The 18682-nt window shown below is 43.2% G+C and overlaps 2 protein-coding genes across 2 annotated transcripts; both read left to right on the forward strand.

Moving 5' to 3' along the window:
* Positions 1-634: 634 nt before the first annotated feature.
* Positions 635-4771, forward strand: LOC140901564 (nicotinamide N-methyltransferase). Its single transcript, XM_073320608.1, has 3 exons — positions 635-779; positions 3494-3701; positions 4342-4771. Exons 1-3 carry the CDS (start codon positions 635-637, stop codon positions 4769-4771), a joined length of 783 nt encoding a protein of 260 aa, XP_073176709.1.
* A 5239-nt stretch (positions 4772-10010) lies between these two features.
* On the forward strand, positions 10011-12892 carry LOC140901565 (nicotinamide N-methyltransferase). Its single transcript, XM_073320610.1, has 3 exons — positions 10011-10155; positions 11685-11892; positions 12457-12892. The coding sequence occupies exons 1-3, from the start codon at positions 10011-10013 to the stop codon at positions 12890-12892; spliced, it is 789 nt and encodes a 262-aa protein (XP_073176711.1).
* Positions 12893-18682: the final 5790 nt, after the last annotated feature.

The raw sequence follows: 18682 nt of genomic DNA on the forward strand, positions 1-18682 counted from the left end.
GTCCAGATGTGCAGCTCAGCAATACCCTCGTGAAGATCCTTACCAAAGACAGCCCAGGCCCGAGATCCAATGGGATTCTTTTGTCCATGAACAGGATGTTCATTTTCTACATATCTTCCATGCAGTCTCATACTGTAACAATCCCTACTGCTTACACCAGTTTAGTGAAGACACCTTGCAGAGTCCCTGACATATGTCAGTGAGGGGTTGATTCATATTAATGCTGCAGCATGGTGTATGAGTGTCTAGTGCTGCTGAAGTTGATCCCCAAACTCTCTCACTGTGCAGGTATCAACTTGTGCCCTCTGGAAGGGGAGAGGCTGGCATAATGCTATTAACTATTCACAGAACTTTATATCAGCTTCCAGCTTGGGATTCCTTTCGGGACCTGTAATCTGCCCTGGAGTTGTGAAAAACAAATGGGATTAAGAAAGAAAAGTTTAAGCAACAGCAAGTTGTACATCTAACGTTAAAGAGTGTAGGGGCTGAGTTCCACAGCGGCACTCTTCTTGCAGGGACATGAAAGTGTTAAAAGACAGAGGTCAGATGAGCTGTCCCTAGTGACATGCACTACTGTGGGCAGGAGACCCAGGGAAAACCAGCACATTGTCTGTGCAGACTTTGAGTGAGCACCATGGCTGAGTTCACCGGAGGAGATGACTACCAGGCAGAGTTTGATCCAAAGGCCTATCTCGGACATTATAAATTTGGGGAAGGCACCTGGGGAGAAGAATATCTGAACTTTGCCCTGAAACATTATTGTAAAACCTTCACTTCAGGTATGGCCTCTTGGTGGGATGGTGGGATTAGGGATTTATCCCTGGCTTGTCTATCCTTGTCTGTGACATGCCACAGAGGGCAGAACCAGAGGCAATGGGTTCAAACTACAGCATAGCAGATTTAGATTAAATCTCAGGAAAACTTCAGAACAGTAGGGCAATGGAACAGGCTGCCTGGGGAGGTTGTAGAAGGTCCTTCACTGGTGGTTTTCAAAAGGAGGCTGGATAGCTATCTGCCTTCAATGGTTTAGACACAACAAATCCTGCATCTCGTACTTCTGGGGGAATTCTGTGCCAAAAAAATTAAAAAATTCTGTATATTTTATTTTTCAAAATAATGCAGTGTAATTACACCAGTTTCAATTACTTTAGTAATTTATTTAAACTATAATACAGAAAAAAAGTCACAGTAACTATTCAGCATTTCCTAAACACATGAAAGTTAAGTTACAAATACTTGGTAAACAGTACCCTCCATTCCAGTTATAATCCTGGCTGGCTACTTTGGGAAATGCTTGGTTCTAACTGTCCTGACATTTTTTTGACTTCTTGACAAATGTTTTATTTGCCCTTAAAAATTCTTTTTTTTAAAAAAAAAATGGGTAAATAAAATTGCTCCTGAGCTGTAATCTAACCCCATTGTGACACAGGAAAAAGGGAGAAAGCACATAGATCTCCCTAGCTGACTGTCATTTATAATAAGGCTTCTTTACACCACTCTGGCAATGTAAAGGAACCTTAAAACTTTTATACCTATTTTATGCTCCTGGGAGAATTGACTAAGAATGGGAACAATTAACAAATAATAGGAACATTAACAACTACACAGGCAGGCTGCTGTATTTCTGCTCTGCCTCAGGGGACAGAGCCTGCCTCACAGCTAAATCTAAACAAAACAAAGCCCTACCCCTCCATGCCTGTGAGAGGGACAGAGTCTCTCTCCGTTATTCCCATGCATGCCCATACCCTTGGCGGTGATTAACATCTTCCCATGCATCCAAGCATCCATACCCCAGCCCCCTCAACCCAACGTGATTTAAGTCTCTGCCAGCTGCTCCAGGCACTCAACCAGATATGCCCTGGCTGCCAGATTTCTTTGCTTCCCCATTTTTCTGTGAGGGAGCAAAGAAATATGCGAACAATATGAATTCTGCACCTGCGCAGTGGTGCAGAATTTCTCGAGGAGTAATCTTGGCAGGGGGTTGGACTAGATGACCATTGTGATCCCTTCTAACTCTATGATTCTATGAGTAACAAGGTTATTATCATGCCTCCTTTTGGCCTGGGTTGTGGTGAAGTATCCTGTAATATGCATTAGTTATTTGGTTTCCATAGTCACTCCTAGCTGATGTGCAACAAACATGCTATGGCAGTTCATCAAGTCTCACCTTGCTGCACAGGGGGGCTGAGGACCCTTCAGCTAGCGTTTCTAGATAAAAAGCCCATTAGATAGGCTAAATATTATTGTTCAGCCTTTGCAAGTACCACAGATTATCAGAAAGCTTTTCCCATCCTCCCCTTTCTGCAAGCATCCATACAGTACGGCCTTGGACTGACACTCAGGACACCTGAGTTCTGTTCTCACGCCTGCCATTGACCTTCCCTTTGACCCCGGGCAAGTCACATCACCTCTCTGTGCCTCATTTGTAAAAGGGGGATAATGACATGAGTGTTCCGGTCCAAAGCGCTTGGAGCTGTATAAATGTAAAGCACTAGACAGAAAAGTTAGTTATTATTAATTATTATATAGCAAATTTCCCTTTAGCCTTCTCCTGGGAGTGGAAATGAGGTCTTTTATCAATAGCTCTAAATGTGTTCAAAATCACCCCTGCAGTTAAATTATTGAATATATTTGGTTGCATCCCTTTTTAAGAAGTTGATGTGATGCAAATTTCAATTCTGTTTACAAAGCTGTTTGATTCCAAGAGCCAGCTATACTGCATCATACTGTATTTTTTCTATTACTAACAATTACTGCAACCCCATAGACACATGGTATAATCCTGGGGACTGTCCTTAAATACGGTAACTTGTAGGGGGGAATTGCATGGCTCAGGGGGCTGGTAATGGAATTAGAGCATCTTGCATTTTGGAAACACTAAAGCTGAACAAAAATGTAAGTGCGACAAAAAGCACATACTACGGTATCAATCCACCATGGAAAGGGACTGAATGTAGGAGTCTAGACAGAAGAAAATTACTAACACCTGCTAATTGGAAACATAAATGTTCGTCTTTGCTCTGTATCAATTCATTTATACATTGCAGAGGAGGAGTTTATGTGATGACACAAAGTGACGGTCAGTGGTGAATCAGGTCCATGGTATGAAGCCCTGTAACAGCCGAGTAAATAATCATTACTGTGAATAGCTCCGCCTGATGTACAATAGTATTCTTACAGCTACAAAAAGAGCACTCATTCCGTATACATCTTCCGGGCAGCGTCAACATTGTCGTCTTCTATACTGCTGCCTGGGTTAGTTTAGATATGCAGGAGAGTATCTGATGTTAATTTCCATGTCAAGAAGCATTGAGGACTTGCAGCCAAAGCTTGGTAACGCTGAAGTCACTAGGCGTTTGGCCATTGTCTTCAATGGAAGCAAGATTTAGCTCTAGATGTATTAAAACTCAATCAACTAAGCTTAATTGAGATGAAGTTGCATTTAGTCTGGTTAAGATGCAATGAGCTCCAAGAATTCTGTATTCTGAACCAGGTGGGGTGAAAGGGGACACCCTGATTGATATTGGCAGTGGCCCCACTATCTACCAGCTCCTCTCTGCCAGCGAGACCTTTAAGGAGATCATTGCTTCAGACTATACAGACCGGAACCGCCGGGAACTGGAGAAATGGCTGAAGAATGAGCCAGGAGCGTTTGACTGGACTCCAGTGGTGGAATACGTGTGTGAGCTAGAGGGAAACAGGTACCGGGGCTGGAAAAAGCAGATTGCCTAAATCCCTTGTGTATTGCTTAGTTTGTCTATGCAGCATCATCTACTTATACTGATCAGCTGGAAGCTGCAACATAATCAATGGTGAATGTAGGAAGAAATTTGGGGGAGAAAATAAAGAGCAGGCAGAATGTGGTAGGAGTCTGTAGAGTCCCCAGGAGGTCTCAGCATCCGAGACCTTGGAGAGAGCTGTCAACTGGTGTTGGCATTTTTCCAGTATGAAATGCAGAGGGAAATGTGGCTGATGTAAATTCACCTGGTTGCAGATGTTTAAAAAATCCTAAATTCAGACAGCGGGCGCATGGGGGGAGGGAGGGAGGAGTCCACTGAAAAAGTAGCCAGAGTTCATGACTCTGTTAGCAAAAGTAGGATGAGTTCTGAGCACAATGTGGTGGCTAGGACTTAATATTTCTGGGAATTCCAGCATATCTGAAAACCTGACCCAGGGGAAAGGGGACTAAAGACAAAGTTAACACAAGGTCCTACAAACAGACATCACTCTAGCAAATTATATTTTCCTTCTAATACTCACACCTATGTCATATAAAGATACTGAAATTGCAGATAACCATTTGGAGTTCATCTTGTATTGTATATGTGTATGTCTCTCTAGGGGAAAGGAGGCTGAGAAAGAGATGAAGTTAAGGAAAACCATCAAACAGGTTCTAAAATGTGATGTCCACAAAAGCAACCCCATGCATCCAATCATCCTGCCTCCAGCTGACTGCCTGATCTCATCACTGTGCTTGGAAGCTGCTTGCAAAGATCTGAACACTTATCAACTTGCTCTAAAGAACATCAGCTCCCTGTTAAAGCCAGGAGGGCACTTGGTGCTGAGTGGAGCTTTGGCCTGCAGTTTCTACGTGGTTGGCCCCAAAAGGTTCTCGTGTTTGGTCCTGAGAGAAGAATTTCTGAGGGAAGTCCTCAGTGAAACTGGCTTCATCATTCAGGAGTTTGAGGTTCTCTGCAGGGATGATAATTTCATAGATGACAGCTCTGATTTCTCTGGGATGTTCTTCATTCTCGCTCAAAGGAGAAAATAATATAAATCCTTTAGGGAGTATGGGTAAAGGAAACCCCTTCCCCCCCAAAGGAACAGAGATATGTAGCCTATGCGGCTAGCCTGCAAGCTTACTTTATTATGTAATCTGTCTCCCACTACCAGGTCCCCAAGGAAGGGTTTGAGTATGCTAGTTTAAGTAGCTTTTGTAAAGGGATGATTCCACCAGGGTCTATAGAACTGTGCTATTTCTTTGCGGCTCTGTGGTTTGGGGCTATGATAACTCTTTCCTTTATTTTAATAAAAATCTCTAAAGCCTGACTTTGTGCTCTGTGACCACGTCCTTGCCACATACTCCGAGGATCCGTACAAAGTATTAAATGTCTACATTCTCTAATTCTGTACCAGTTGCAACATGGGATTCCTTTGGGGACCTGTTACCTGCCCGGTAGTTGTGAAAAGCAAACGGGATTAAAATGAAGGTTTAAAATAATAGCAAGATGTATGCCTAAAGGTAAAGACTATAGGGCTGAGTTCCACAGTTGATCACAGTTTGCAGGCACATGAAAGCGTTAAAAAGCTGAATGATGCAATTTTTAACACTGTTTACAAACCTATTGGATTGCAAATGCCAGCTCTATTGCATCACCTTGTATTTTTTATTACTAACAATTACTTCAACCCCATAGACACATCGTGTAATCCTGGGGATTGTCTTTAAGGACAATAATTTGTAAGAGAAGATGGCAGGCTCTGGGGACTAGTAATGGAATTAGAGCGTCTTGCATTATGGAAACATTAAAAATGAATAGCAATATAAGTGCAATAAAAAGTACCTCCTGGGGTATTAATCCTGAATGAAAGGACTGAATGTAGGAGACTAGACAGGAGAAAATCACTAACACCTGGTAACTGGAAACATTAATATTTGTCTTTCCTCTGTATCAATTGCTTTACATATTGCAGAGGAACAGTTTATATGAGGTCATAAGGTGAAGGTCAATGGTGAATCTGGTCCATGGGGTGAAGCCCTGTTAATAATCTTTATTGAGGACTCCTCTGCCTGATGCATGCTGAGTACTTGTTCCGTATACTCGTGCTTGCAGTGTCTACACAGGTGCAGAGCAACTGTAAATCGAGTCCAAATGTGCAGCTCCCCAATACCCTCGTGAAGATCCTTACCAGAGACAGCTCTGCCTGAGATCCAATGAGATTCTTTAGTCCATGAACAGGACTCTCATTCAGTATATATCTTACACGCAGTGTCCGACACTGTCACAATCCCTACTGCTAACACAACTTAGAGAAGACACCTTGGAGAGTTTCTGACATGTCAACAATGGGTTGATTCACACTAATGCTGCAGCACGGTGCATGAGAGTTCACAAGCTGCTGAAGTTGATCTGTATGTGACTTTCTCTCTTCGCCCACACACTTAGAGCACCTCAGTCTGTAACAGGACTCTGGACTAATCGGAGAACCCTTCCCCTGTGCATGTGGCTGCTTGTCAGCTCTGGAAGGGCTGGGGCTGGCAGAGTGCTATTAACTGGTCACAGAACTCTGTATCAGCTTCAGCTTGCGATTCCCTTAGGGACCTGTAACCAGCCCTGTGGCTGGGAAAAGCAAACAGGCTTTTAAAGAAAAGGTTTTAAACAGCAAGATGCATATCTAAAGTTAAAGACGGTAGGGGCTGAGTTCCACAGCTACACTCATCTTGCAGGGATACAAACGCATTCAAAGTCAGAGTGATGCAATTAATACTGTTTACAAAGGTTTCGGAGGGCAAATGCCAGCTATATTGCATCACTGTGTATTTTTTATTACTAACATTTGCTGCAAGCCCATAAACACACAGTGTAAACCTAAGGATTGTTGTTAAATACAGTAACATGTTACAGAGGATTGAATGGCTCAGTGGACTGGTTCATGGAATTAGAGCACCGTGCATTATGGAAACTAAAACTGAATTGAAATGTAAGTGCAATAAAAAGTACCTCATGAGGTATGAATCCTGAATGGAAAGGGACTGAATGTAGGAGGCTAGACAGAAGAAAATAACTAATACATGTGAATTGGAAACATTAATATATGTCGGCTCTGTCTCAATTAATTGATACATTGCAGAGGAAGACTTTATATGGTGCCACAAGGTGAAGGTCAGGGCTGAATCTGGTCTGTGGTGTGAAGCTCTGTAACATCCTAGTAAATAATCGTTATTGAGGACACCTCTGCCTGATGTACAGTAGTATGCATACTTCTGTAAAAAGAGTACTTGTTCCATACGTATCTTCCATTCAGTGTCTACACAGGTGCAGGGAAACTGTAAATCAGGTCCAAAGGCTGGCCGGGCACTAATAACTATTCACACAAATCTGTATCAGGTGCAGCTTGGGATTCCTTTCGGGACCTGCAACCTGCCCTGTGGTTGTGATAAGGAGATGGGATTTAAAAGAAGGTTTTAAACACCAGCAAGCTTTATGTCTGAGAGTAAATATGGTAGGGCTGCTTTCCGTAGCTGCTTGCAGGGATATAAAAGTGTTAAAAAACAGAGTGATGCAATTTTTAACACTGGTTTACAAAGCTTTTCGATGGCAAATGCCATCTATGTTGCATCACATTGTATTTTTTATTACTAATAATTACTGCAACCCCATGGACACATAGGGCATGTCTACACAGGGATAAAAGACGTATGTCACAGTTGTGGCTGGCTTACCTCAGCTGACTCAGGCTTGCAGAGCATGGGCTGCAGGGGTAAAAATCACTGGGTAGACATTTGGGCTTGAGCTGAACCCTGGGCTTTGGGACCCTTCTCCTTTGCATGGCTCCAGATCTTGGGCGCCAAGCTAAGTCTGAACATTTACACAGAGATTTTTCAGCCCCAAAACCTTAGTCCCGCAAGCCTGAGTCAGCTGCAGGTTTTTTATCCCTCTGTAGACTCAGCCATTGTATAACCCTATAGATTGTTCTTAAGTACAGTAACTTGTAACTGGGAATTGCAGGGCTCAGGGGACTGGTCATGGAATTAGAGCATCTTACAATTACGGAAAAACTAAAACTGAATAGGTATATAAATGCAATACAAAGTACGTGCTGGGGGATGAATGCTGAATGAAATGGGACTGAATGCAGAAGACTAGAGAGGAGAAAATGACACTTGCTAATTGGAAACATTAATGTCTGTCTTTGCTCTTTATTAATTACTTTATATATTGCAGAGGAAGAGTTTATACAATGACACAAGGTACAGGTCAGTGGTGAATCAAGTCCCTGGTGTGGAGCCCGAGTAACTAATCTATATTGAGGACACCTTTGCCTGATGTACAAGAATATTCTTACTTCTGCAAAGAGAGTACTCATGCTGTAGATATCTTCCATGAGGTTTCTACTCAGGTCCAGAGAAACTGTAAATTGGGTCCAAATGTGCAGCTCAGCAATACCCTCATGAAGATCCTTACCCAAGACAGCTCTGCCTGAGATCCAGTGAGATTCTTTAGTCCATGAACAGGTTGCTCATTCTGTATACATTTTACATGTAGTGCCACAATCCCTACTGCTTACACCAGTTTAGTGAAGACACCTTGCAGACATATGTCAACAATGGGTTTCTCCACACGAATGCTGCAGGATGGTGTATGAGAGGTCACAAACTACTGAAGTTGATTTGTACGTGACTTTCCTTTTTCTCTTCCTTTCCCCCCACACTAGAACACTGAAGTCTGTGACACAAACCTAGCCTAATCTCAGAACCCTCCCCCTGTGCGTGTATCTGCTGGTGAGCTCTGGAAGGGGTAAGGCTGGCATAGTGCTGCTAACTGGTCACAGAACTCTGTATCAGCTGCAGCTTGGATTCCTTTAGGGACCTGTAACCAGCCCTGGATTTGAACAAAGCAAATGGGATAAAAGGAGGTTTAAAACAATAACAAGCTGTACATCTATAGTTAAAGACAGTAGGGCTGAATTCCCCAGCTGATCTCAGCTTGCAGGGCTATGAAAGCCTTAAAAGGTAGAGTGCTGCAATTTTTAATGCTGTGCATTAAGCCATTGCAATACAAATGCCAGCTGTATGGTATCATGTGTTTTTTATTATTTATTATTCCCAATTACTGCAGCCCCATAGACACAGAGTGCAATACTAAGTATTGCCCTTAAGTACAGTAACTTGTAATGTGGGATTGCATGGTTTAGGGGACTGGTTAGAACATCTTGCAATATGAAAACAATTAAAAGAAATATAGATGCAATAAAAAGTACATGCTGGAGTATGAATCCTGAATGAAACAGGACTGAAATCAGGAGACTAGACAGGAGGAAATCGCTGGTAACATAAGTCTTTGCTCTGCATTAATTATTTTATATATTGCAGAGGAAGAGTGTATATGAGGACACAAGATGGTCAGTGGTGAATCAGGTCCTAGAAAATAATCTCTACAGAGGACACCTTTGCCTGATGTATGAGAGTATTCTTACTTTCACAGAGAACTCATTCCACATAGATCTTCTATGCAATATATACAGGTCCCGGGCAACTGTAAATCAGGGCCAAACCTGCAGCTCAGCAATCCTCCAATGAAGGTCCTTACTAGAGATTGCTCTGCCTGAGATCCAGCAGAATTTTTTAGTCCATGAACATGTTGTTCATTCAGTAGATATCTCACTGTCACAATCCCTGCTGCTTACACCAGTTTAGTGAAGACACCTTGCAGAGTTTCTGACATATGTCAATGAGGGGTTGAGTCATATTAATGCTGCAGCATGAGTTATGATAGTCTATGTGCTTCTGAAGTTGATCTTTTCATGATTCTCCTTTCTCTCTTCACCCATAGACTTGAGCATTGAAGTTGGTGACAGACCCTCACCTAATCTCAGGACCCTCCCACTGCCCACGAACACAATTTGTGAGCTCTGGAAGGGGTGAGGCCGGCATGGCGACATGACCTATTCACAGAACGCTGTACCTGCTGCAGCTTGGGATTCCTTTAGGGCCCTGTAACTTGCTCAGTAGGTGTGGAAAGGAAATGGGATTAAAAAGGTATAAAAGAACAGAAAGTAGTACGTCTAAAGGTAAACACCATTGGGCTGCGGTTCACGGTTGCTCTCAGGTTTCAGGCCCAAGAAAGCGTTAAAAGGCAGAGTGATGCAATTTTTCAGTACTGTTTACAAAGCTGCTGGAAAGAGTTAAAAGGCCGAGTTCAGATTCTGAATGATCAGGAGCAGCTGGCTGTGCACAGGAATCCTAGGGAAAAGCAACGCATTGTATGTGCAGATTCAGAGGGAGCATCATGACTGAGTTCACCGGAGGCGATGTTTACCAGGCAGAATTTGACCCAAAGGCCTTCCTGGAATATTTTAAGTTTGGGGAAGACACCTGGAGAGATGACTTTCTTATCTTCATCCTGAAACAATACTGTAAAACCTTCACTTCAGGTATGGCCTGTAGGTGGGATTTGGGACTCATCCCTGCTCATCTATCCCTGTCTGTGACATCAGAAACCAAGTTATTATCATGCCTCCCTTTGGCCTGGGTTGTGGTGAAGTATCCTGTAATATGCATTAGTTATTTGGTTTCCACAGTCACCCCTAGCCGATGTGCAACAAACATGCTATGGCAGTTCATCAAGTCTCACCTTGCTGCACAGGGGGGCTGAGGACCCTTCAGCTAGCGTTTCTAGATAAAAAGCCCATTAAATAGGCTAAATATTATTGTTCAGCCTTTGCAAGTACCACAGATTATCAGAAAGCTTTTCCCATCCTCCTCTTTCTGCAAGCTTCTATGCAGTACAGCCTTGGACTAACACTCAGGACACCTGAGTTCTGTTCTCAAGCCTGCCATTGACCTTCCCTTTGACCCCGGGCAAGTCACATCACCTCTCTGTGCCTCATTTGTAAAAGAGGGATAATGACATGAGTGTTCCGGTCCAAAGCGCTTGGAGCTGTATAAATGTAAAGCACTAGACAGAAAAGTTAGTTATTATTAATTATTATATAGCAAATTTCCCTTTAGCCTTCTCCTGGGAGTGGAAATGAGGTCTTTTATCAATAGCTCTAAATGTGTTCAAAATCACCCCTGCAGTAAAATTATTGAATATACTTGCTTGCATCCCTTATTAGGAAGTAGATGTGATGCAAATTTTAATACTGTTTACAAAGCTGTTGGATTGCAAATGTCAGCTATAATGCATCGCATTGTACATTTTCTATTTCTAACAATTACTGTAACCCCATAGACACATCATGTAAGCCTGGGGATTGTCCTTAAGTAAAAAGTAACTTCTAAGTTTGGTATTGCATGGCTCAGGGGACTGGTAATAGAATTAGAGCATCTTGCATGACAGAGAAACTAAAACTGAACAAAAATGTGAGTGCGACAAAAAGCACATACTACGGTATCAATCCACCATGGAAAGGGACTGAATGCAGGAGTCTAAACAGAAGAAAATTACTAACACCTGCTAATTGGAAACATAGATGTTCATCTTTGCTCTGTATCAATTCATTTATACATTGCAGAGGAGGAGTTTATGTGACGACACAAGGTGACAGTCAGTGGTGAATCAGGTCCATGGTATGAAGCCCTGTAACAGCCGAGTAAATAATCATTACTGTGAATAGCTCCGCCTGATGTACAATAGTATTCTTACAGCTACAAAAAGAGCACTCATTCCGTATACATCTTCCGGGCAGCGTCAACATTGTCGTCTTCTATACTGCTGCCTGGGTTAGTTTAGATATGCAGGAGAGTATCTGATGTTAATTTCCATGTCAAGAAGCATTGAGGACTTGCAGCCAAAGCTTGGTAACGCTGAAGTCACTAGGCGTTTGGCCATTGCCTTCAATGGAAGCAAGATTTAGCTCTCGATGCATTAAAACTCAATCAACTAAGCTTAATTGAGATGAAGTTGCATTTAGTCTGGTTAAGATGCAATGAGCTCCAAGAATTCTGTATTCTGAACCAGGTGGGGTGAAAGGGGACACCCTGATTGATATTGGCAGTGGCCCCACTATCTACCAGCTCCTCTCTGCCTGCGAGTCCTTTAAGGAGATCATTGCTTCAGACTATACAGACCGGAACCACTGGGAACTGGAGAAATGGCTAAAGAATGAGCCAGGAGCGTTTGACTGGACTCCAGTGGTGGAATACGTGTGTGAGCTAGAGGGAAACAGGTACCGGGGCTGGAAAAAGCAGATTGCCTAAATCCCTTGTGTATTGCTTAGTTTGTCTATGCAGCAACATCTACTTATGCTGATCAGCAATATAATCAGTGGTGAATACAGGCAGAATTTCTGGGGAGAAAATAGAAACCTGGGGGAATGTGGTTTTTAGTCATGATAGAATCTGTATAGGATCCCCTGTGGTTCTCAGTATTAGAGACCTTGGAGACAGTTATCAACTGGTAAAGTGTTGTTGAAGTAAATTCACCTGTTTGCATATTTTCTTACAAAATCACAATTTAATCGGGGGTCCCCTGAAAAAGTAGCCAGAGTTCATGACCCTGTTAGCAAACTGGGATGAGTTCTGAGCAAAATGTGGTGGCTTTCTGGCATGTCTTAAAACTGACCCAGAGAAGAAGGAACTAAAGATAGTTAACACAAGGTCCTACAAATAGACATCATTCTAGCAAACAATGTTTTCCTCCTAATATTCACATCTATATCATAGAAAGACACTGAAATTGCAGATAACCCTTGGGAGTTCATCTTGTATTGTATATGTGTATATCTCTGTAGGGAGAAGAAGACTGAGAAAGAGACAAAATTAAGGAAAACCATCAAACAGGTTCTAAAATGTGATGTCCACAAAAGCAACCCCATGCATCCAATCATCTTGCCTCCAGCTGACTGTCTGATCTCATCACTGTGCTTGGAAGCTGCTTGCAAAGATCTGAACACTTACCGCAATGCTCTGAAGAACATCAGCTCCCTGTTAAAGCCAGGAGGGCACTTGGTGCTGAGTGGAGATTTGGGCTGCAGTTTCTTCATGGTTGGCCCCAAAAGGTTCTCGTGTTTGGTCCTGAGAGAGGAATTTCTGAGGGAAGTCCTCAGTGAAACTGGCTTCATCATTCAGGAGTTTGAGATTCTCTTCAGGGATGATAATTTCATTGATGACAGCTCTGATTTCTCTGGGATGTACTTCATTCTCGCTCGCAAAGAGGAAGCAATATAAATTCTTTGGGGAGTACGGGTAAAGCAAACCCTCCCAGAAAGAACAGAGCTTAATATTATTAATAAACATAGCAATGAAATCAATGCAGTATTTTCTCCAGCAATGTTAAATACATTAACCCTTTGTTGTGAAATACACAATGCCCATGACAAATACAGGAGAATATAAGCAGCTAAATTGTTGCTGCAGGATGAACTCAACTGAGGAAATGCTTCTCTGCAGGATGAGTTCCAACAGACAATTTTGGTTGCTATTTTTTTAAAAAAATTTTGCAATTTTTGAATAATTTTTATCCAAGTTCTGCTTGGTTGTTGGCATTTGCCAAAGAAAAGCTCCAATGAGCTACATAGTCAGAGGAATGGTTTTGTTTCTGTAAACGTACTTAGCACCTTATATTACTTTGATTGATGCTCTTCTTGTGTTAGTGAAATGCCATGTTACTCCTTGAAATCTTCTGTTTTACGGTATGAAAAATGTGTATTTTTTGTGTGAAAAAACTGGCCTCATTAAATATTCCCAGTGAGGATATTGAGATGGATTTGCTCTATTCGAACCCTATCCAATGTGCATAGCTTTCCATTGCTTTAATGAACATGGGCTCATGGGCTCTAATCTTAATTTTTTGTCCGCTAGTTCAGGTTTCAGGTTTCTCCGGAAATGCAATTTTCAATGGAATTAGACAAGTCGGGCTTGGTCCTCTGGTCCAGTCAGTCTGTGTTCAGGCAGCACCTAACTGAGGTGAGGAGATGAATGTGGCTTTGTGCCTCCTTCTCTTCCCCCACTCCTTTACCTCCTGAACCTTTAGCTAACTGGCAGCCAGTTCAGCTCATCAGCAGAGCACAATGCAGCTGTAATATTATATATAATTCTGTAATGTTCTGTGGGCCTGGAGCCTACGCTGTTGGATATTCCCCAGGTTCTATGCTCCCCAGTTTCTCATGGCTGCTCTCCAAAGTGGGACGCCACTGGCTGGACTGGTCAGATAGGTCAGAATTCCAGATAAGAATCTGGATGGATGCAGGTCTGGGGCTGAGAGGGGCATCCAGAACTTCTGGCTCAAGCACCTGGTCTTGTCGGATCTCCTCAGAGATGCGCCTGAGCTGTCAAGCTCGATTCCAGGTCAAGAAAGTCAATTCCCTTCTCTGTTCCTGAGAGGATGTGTGCAAAATGCTGGTGGCGGGGCTATACTCAGACCACAAGTTCCTTTGGCGGGGGCTGGAGGCAAGCCAATCTGCAGGCTCAAAAAAGCCCTGAGAACTTGCTTCTTTTTTCCATAGGGCATGTCTGCACCTGAAGCGCTACCGTGGAACAGTGCCGCTCTAGCGTTGGAGACACTTACTCGAGTGACGGAAGGGGTTTTCCCATTGCTAGAGTGACTCCACCCCCTCGAGAGGCAGTAGCTAGTTCGATAGAAAAATTCTTCCATCGACCTCGCTGCATCTTCGGTGGGGTTAGTCAACCTAACTATGGCGCACAACATGTACAATTTTTCACAACCCTGAGCAACGTAGCAAGGCCAGCCTGGGTTTTGGGTGTAGACCAGGCCTTGGAAGCCACCAGCATGGTTCTGACAACAAAAATTACTACATGGCCCCGGGAGAGGGGACAGAAGCCTGAGCCTAAGCCCTGGCATCAGCCCTGGGTAGAGGGGTTTGGGCTCCAGTTTCAGCCCCAGACTCCAGCAAGTCTAACGCCAGCCCTGGCAACCCCATTAAAATTGGGTCATGACCCACTTTGGGGTCCTGACCCACAGTTTGAGAACCGCCGCCCTAGCATGTTGCTAGGACCCATTGACAGAACATGCATCTAATCTGTCGTTTGACTTGCTACCTTGAAATCTAATGTGATTTTTTTTAAAAAAATGGCAGAAAAAACAAAAAGAGCAAAGTGCCAATCTGAACAGCTGAGATCAATAGCCTCTGTGCCTTTGCTATTGGCAGGGCCACGAACCTTTTCAGAGGCAGACTCCTGATGCTGGGTCAGTTCAGACAGAGTTCAGATTCCTCGCTCTGACTGTGGGTGGGAGGTCATAGGGAGAACCAGAGCAGAATCTAAGCTGTCACCACTCATAACACCAACTGAGCTGAGATTGCTTAGAAGATTTAAAGTCCTAGGGGCAAAGCTCCAGGCCACTGAAATTAGTGGGAGTTTGGCTATTGCCCTGAATGGAAGCAGGGCGTGATTTTAACAGAAAAAAAAATGCATTGGAAAAACAGCCCAGTGTAATTGAGATGCAGCTGCATTTAGCCTGGTTAGGACATGATGAGCTTGAAGAATTCCCCAGTCTGAACCAGGAGGTGTAAAAAACACCTTGGTGAATGTCGGCAGTGGCCCACCATTTACCAGCTTCTAGATCTTTGCAAGATCTTTATGGAGATCATTGCTTCAGACTACAGGGACTGGAATTGCCAGGAACTGCAGAACTGGCTGAAGAATGAGCTGGAGTGGAGTCGGACTCTGGGGTTGCACGGTGTGTGTGAGCTGGACAGGACAGGTACTGAGCTGGAAGAAGCTTGTTATTTAAATCCCCTGAGTATTGCAAAGCTGCCTTTATGCAGGGCCAGCAACTCTCACTGATCAAATGCAAATTTATCAACAAAGAGATCCTTGGGGAAAAACAGGCCAGAAGAGTTTGCAGCAGTACAGAATGCAGGCAGAAATTTCAAGGGGAAAAAAGGGGAGCAGGATCAAGGGGGAATACATGGGAGAGGGGGATTCAGAGTCTCTTTAAGGTCCCCAATGGGGCTCAGCATCAAAGTCCTGTGGAGGCCGGAAGCTGTTGGCAGAGAATGGCGGGGTATCCAAACTGAAACATTTATAGGGAAAGCATTAAGCTGAGATGCTAAAGCAACCTTACCTAGTTCAAGATATTGTTACAAATCCTTGCTAAAAAGTTTGCTAGGGTTCAGGATGCATCAGCAACCTTGGCATGAGTTCTGAGCAAAATTTGGCATTAAAGGTTGGGCTTAGTTTCACTTGGAGATTTGGCATTTGTTAAAACCTGATCCACAAACCAAAAATAAAAAACGTCCCCCAAAGACCCTGAAAATAGACATCACTCCAGTAAGCAATTTGTTCTCTAATACTCACAGTTAGGAAGTTTTTCCTAATGTCTAGCCTAAATCTCTCTTGATGCAATTTAATCCCATTGCTTCTTGTCCTGTCCTCAGTGGATAAGGAGAACAATGGATCATTCTCCTATTTATAACAACCTTTTATGTAATTGAAGACATCATGTCCCCCCCACACTCAGTCTTCTCTTCTCCAGACTGAACAAACCCAATTGTTTTAATCTTTTCTGGACCTTTAATTCTTTTTGTTGCTCTCCTCTGGATTTTCTCCTATTTGTCCAAATCTTGCTCAAGGCATGATGCCCACAACTGGACACAAGTACTCCAGCTGAGGCCTTATCATTGCTGAGTAGAGTCAATGTTAATTTGATTCTTTGCTTTGAAACACACATTTCCAGAAGTGTTTTGTTTTGGGCGAACTTCATCCTGTGCAGAAGAACACCCCAAAACCTTAGTGTGAAGCTTATATCCTGTGATCTCCCCTCTTTACAGGAGTGAATTCTGTCATTTAGAATCCATGGGTAGGAAATTCAAATTGTCAGGTCTGTTTAGAATGAGTCAAAAGATCATTGTCATTCGAATTCAACAGGCCTGTACAAAATGGTTTCCAGGTTTGACCAATATTGTATTGAGCTGTCAGTGGGTCAGACTGTGGAACCCTTTCTGCATGAGAGAAATACAGTAGGTTCATAGTGGGATCCAGGATCGGCCCCTTAATTTCATCTAGTAGGAGCAATCCTGGAGTATTATTTGGTCCCGGCCCCATGGGACAGAGCTTAGCTAGACAACAGACTGACCACACTATGTTTAATCCATCTCATTGTGTGAGCCATAAAACACAAAGTGCACTTATATATTGGTCTATCTAAATATTTCATGGGCTTTGGCCCTGAACTCTTGGATTCTCAAGGTGTTGTACTCCCGACTTTCTCTGAGATGCTGCTGAGCGGGATGCTCTAGCCTGGTGTGTTGGGATGGACTGGAATTACTGATAAGAATTTGAACAGCACATAGTCTTGGGGATGAGCGGTGAGGCTACACCTTCATACACAAGCAACAGGTCTTGTGAGAACATGCACCTGAGCCTGGAAGTCCAGCTCTGCATGTGAATCTCCCCAAAGTTTGGGCATGTTTGTCTCTGATGGATCATAATACAATTCAGAGCCAGATGCAAAGCTCAGATTTCGACCCGGACTTTGGTAAAATTCAGGATTATTTGGGTCCAGAGTTTTGTTCGGGGCTTCTTTTCTGAACTACAATAGAAATTCTTGTGCTGCCAGTAAACAGGAGAGTTCAATGTAGTTGAGTATTAGCAAAAAACATTCATCGTCTAACTACAGTGTATTCTCCCTACCATTTACTTTCGGATAGGAAACCAGAATGAAAATGCTCTGGATCAGCTCTCTGATTTTGGTGGGAGAGCATAATTTAGATAATATAAGCAGCACAAAATGTGCCTTGAGAGTACACCCACTATTGCTTCCACATGTAATAAACAATGAATAACTTACGCTGAGCTAGCTCTTTTCAACCCCATAAATTTTGATAAATACTGGTAGGGCACTGTAAAGAGGCATCTGCATACATACTACACCCAGCAGGGGGAGATATAGGATGGCCAACCTATTTTGACTGCTGCTAACCACATTCTCTGCAGCGCTTTGTCCTGAAAAACCACAGTAAGACAGTTCAGGGCATGGCGTAAGGCTGTGGTTCTGGTGTCCACGTACCATCTGTGTACAGCTTCTGGGCACTGCAATCAAGTGCTGCCTATCCCTGACCTGCAGCAGGGCATGTAAGGTGGCTCTTCACATTGCACTGGGCCAGATCTTGAAGTTCTCATTTGAATGAGGCTCAAGCAAGCCTAAATGGCAACCTCAATTTTTAGCCTGTTACATCACATGTATTTGGACTCGGGTGACCAGATGTCCCGATTTTATAGGGACAGTCCCGATATTTGGGGCTTTGTCTTATATAGGTGCCAATTACCCCCCAGCCCCGTCCCGATTTTTCACCCTTGCTATCTGGTCACCCTAATTTGGACTGTTGTATCTATTGATCATTGTCACAATAGCCCTTTCACATGAGACTCTCAAAGCACTTTACGGACATCCCTGTGTGTGAGGAATGCTGTATATGGGGTCCTTCGTTGCATTTTACCTCTCATGGGAAATGGCCATCTTGAAACTCTTAAGAAAAGTATCGGAGTAGCCGCCGTGTTAGTCTGCATTCGCAAAAAGAAAAGGAGTATTTGTGGCACCTTAGAGACTAACAAATTTATCTGAGCATAAGCTTTCGTGGGCTACAGCTCACTTCATCGGATGCATAAAGTGGAAAATACAGTGGGGAGATTTATATACATAGAGAACATGGGCGTTACCATACACACTGTAACAAGAGTGATCACTTAAGGTGAGCTATTACTAGCAGGAGAGCAGGGGCAGGGGTGGGGGGAACCTTTTATAGTGATAATCAAGGTGAGCCATTTCCACCAGTTGACAAGAACGTCTGAGGAACAGTGGGGGGGTGGAGGGGGGAAATACTTTACTTTGTGTAATGACCCATCCATTCCCAGTCTCTATTCAAGCCTAAGTTAACTGTATCCAGTTTGCAAATTAATTCCAATTCAGCAGTCTCTCGCTGGAGTCTGGTTTTGAAGTTTTTTTGTTGAAGAATTGCAACTTTTACGTCCGTAATCGAGTGACCAAAGAGATTGAAG

This window comes from Lepidochelys kempii, chromosome 22, assembly GCF_965140285.1.
Source record: "Lepidochelys kempii isolate rLepKem1 chromosome 22, rLepKem1.hap1, whole genome shotgun sequence".
NCBI classification, from domain to species: Eukaryota; Metazoa; Chordata; order Testudines; family Cheloniidae; genus Lepidochelys; species Lepidochelys kempii.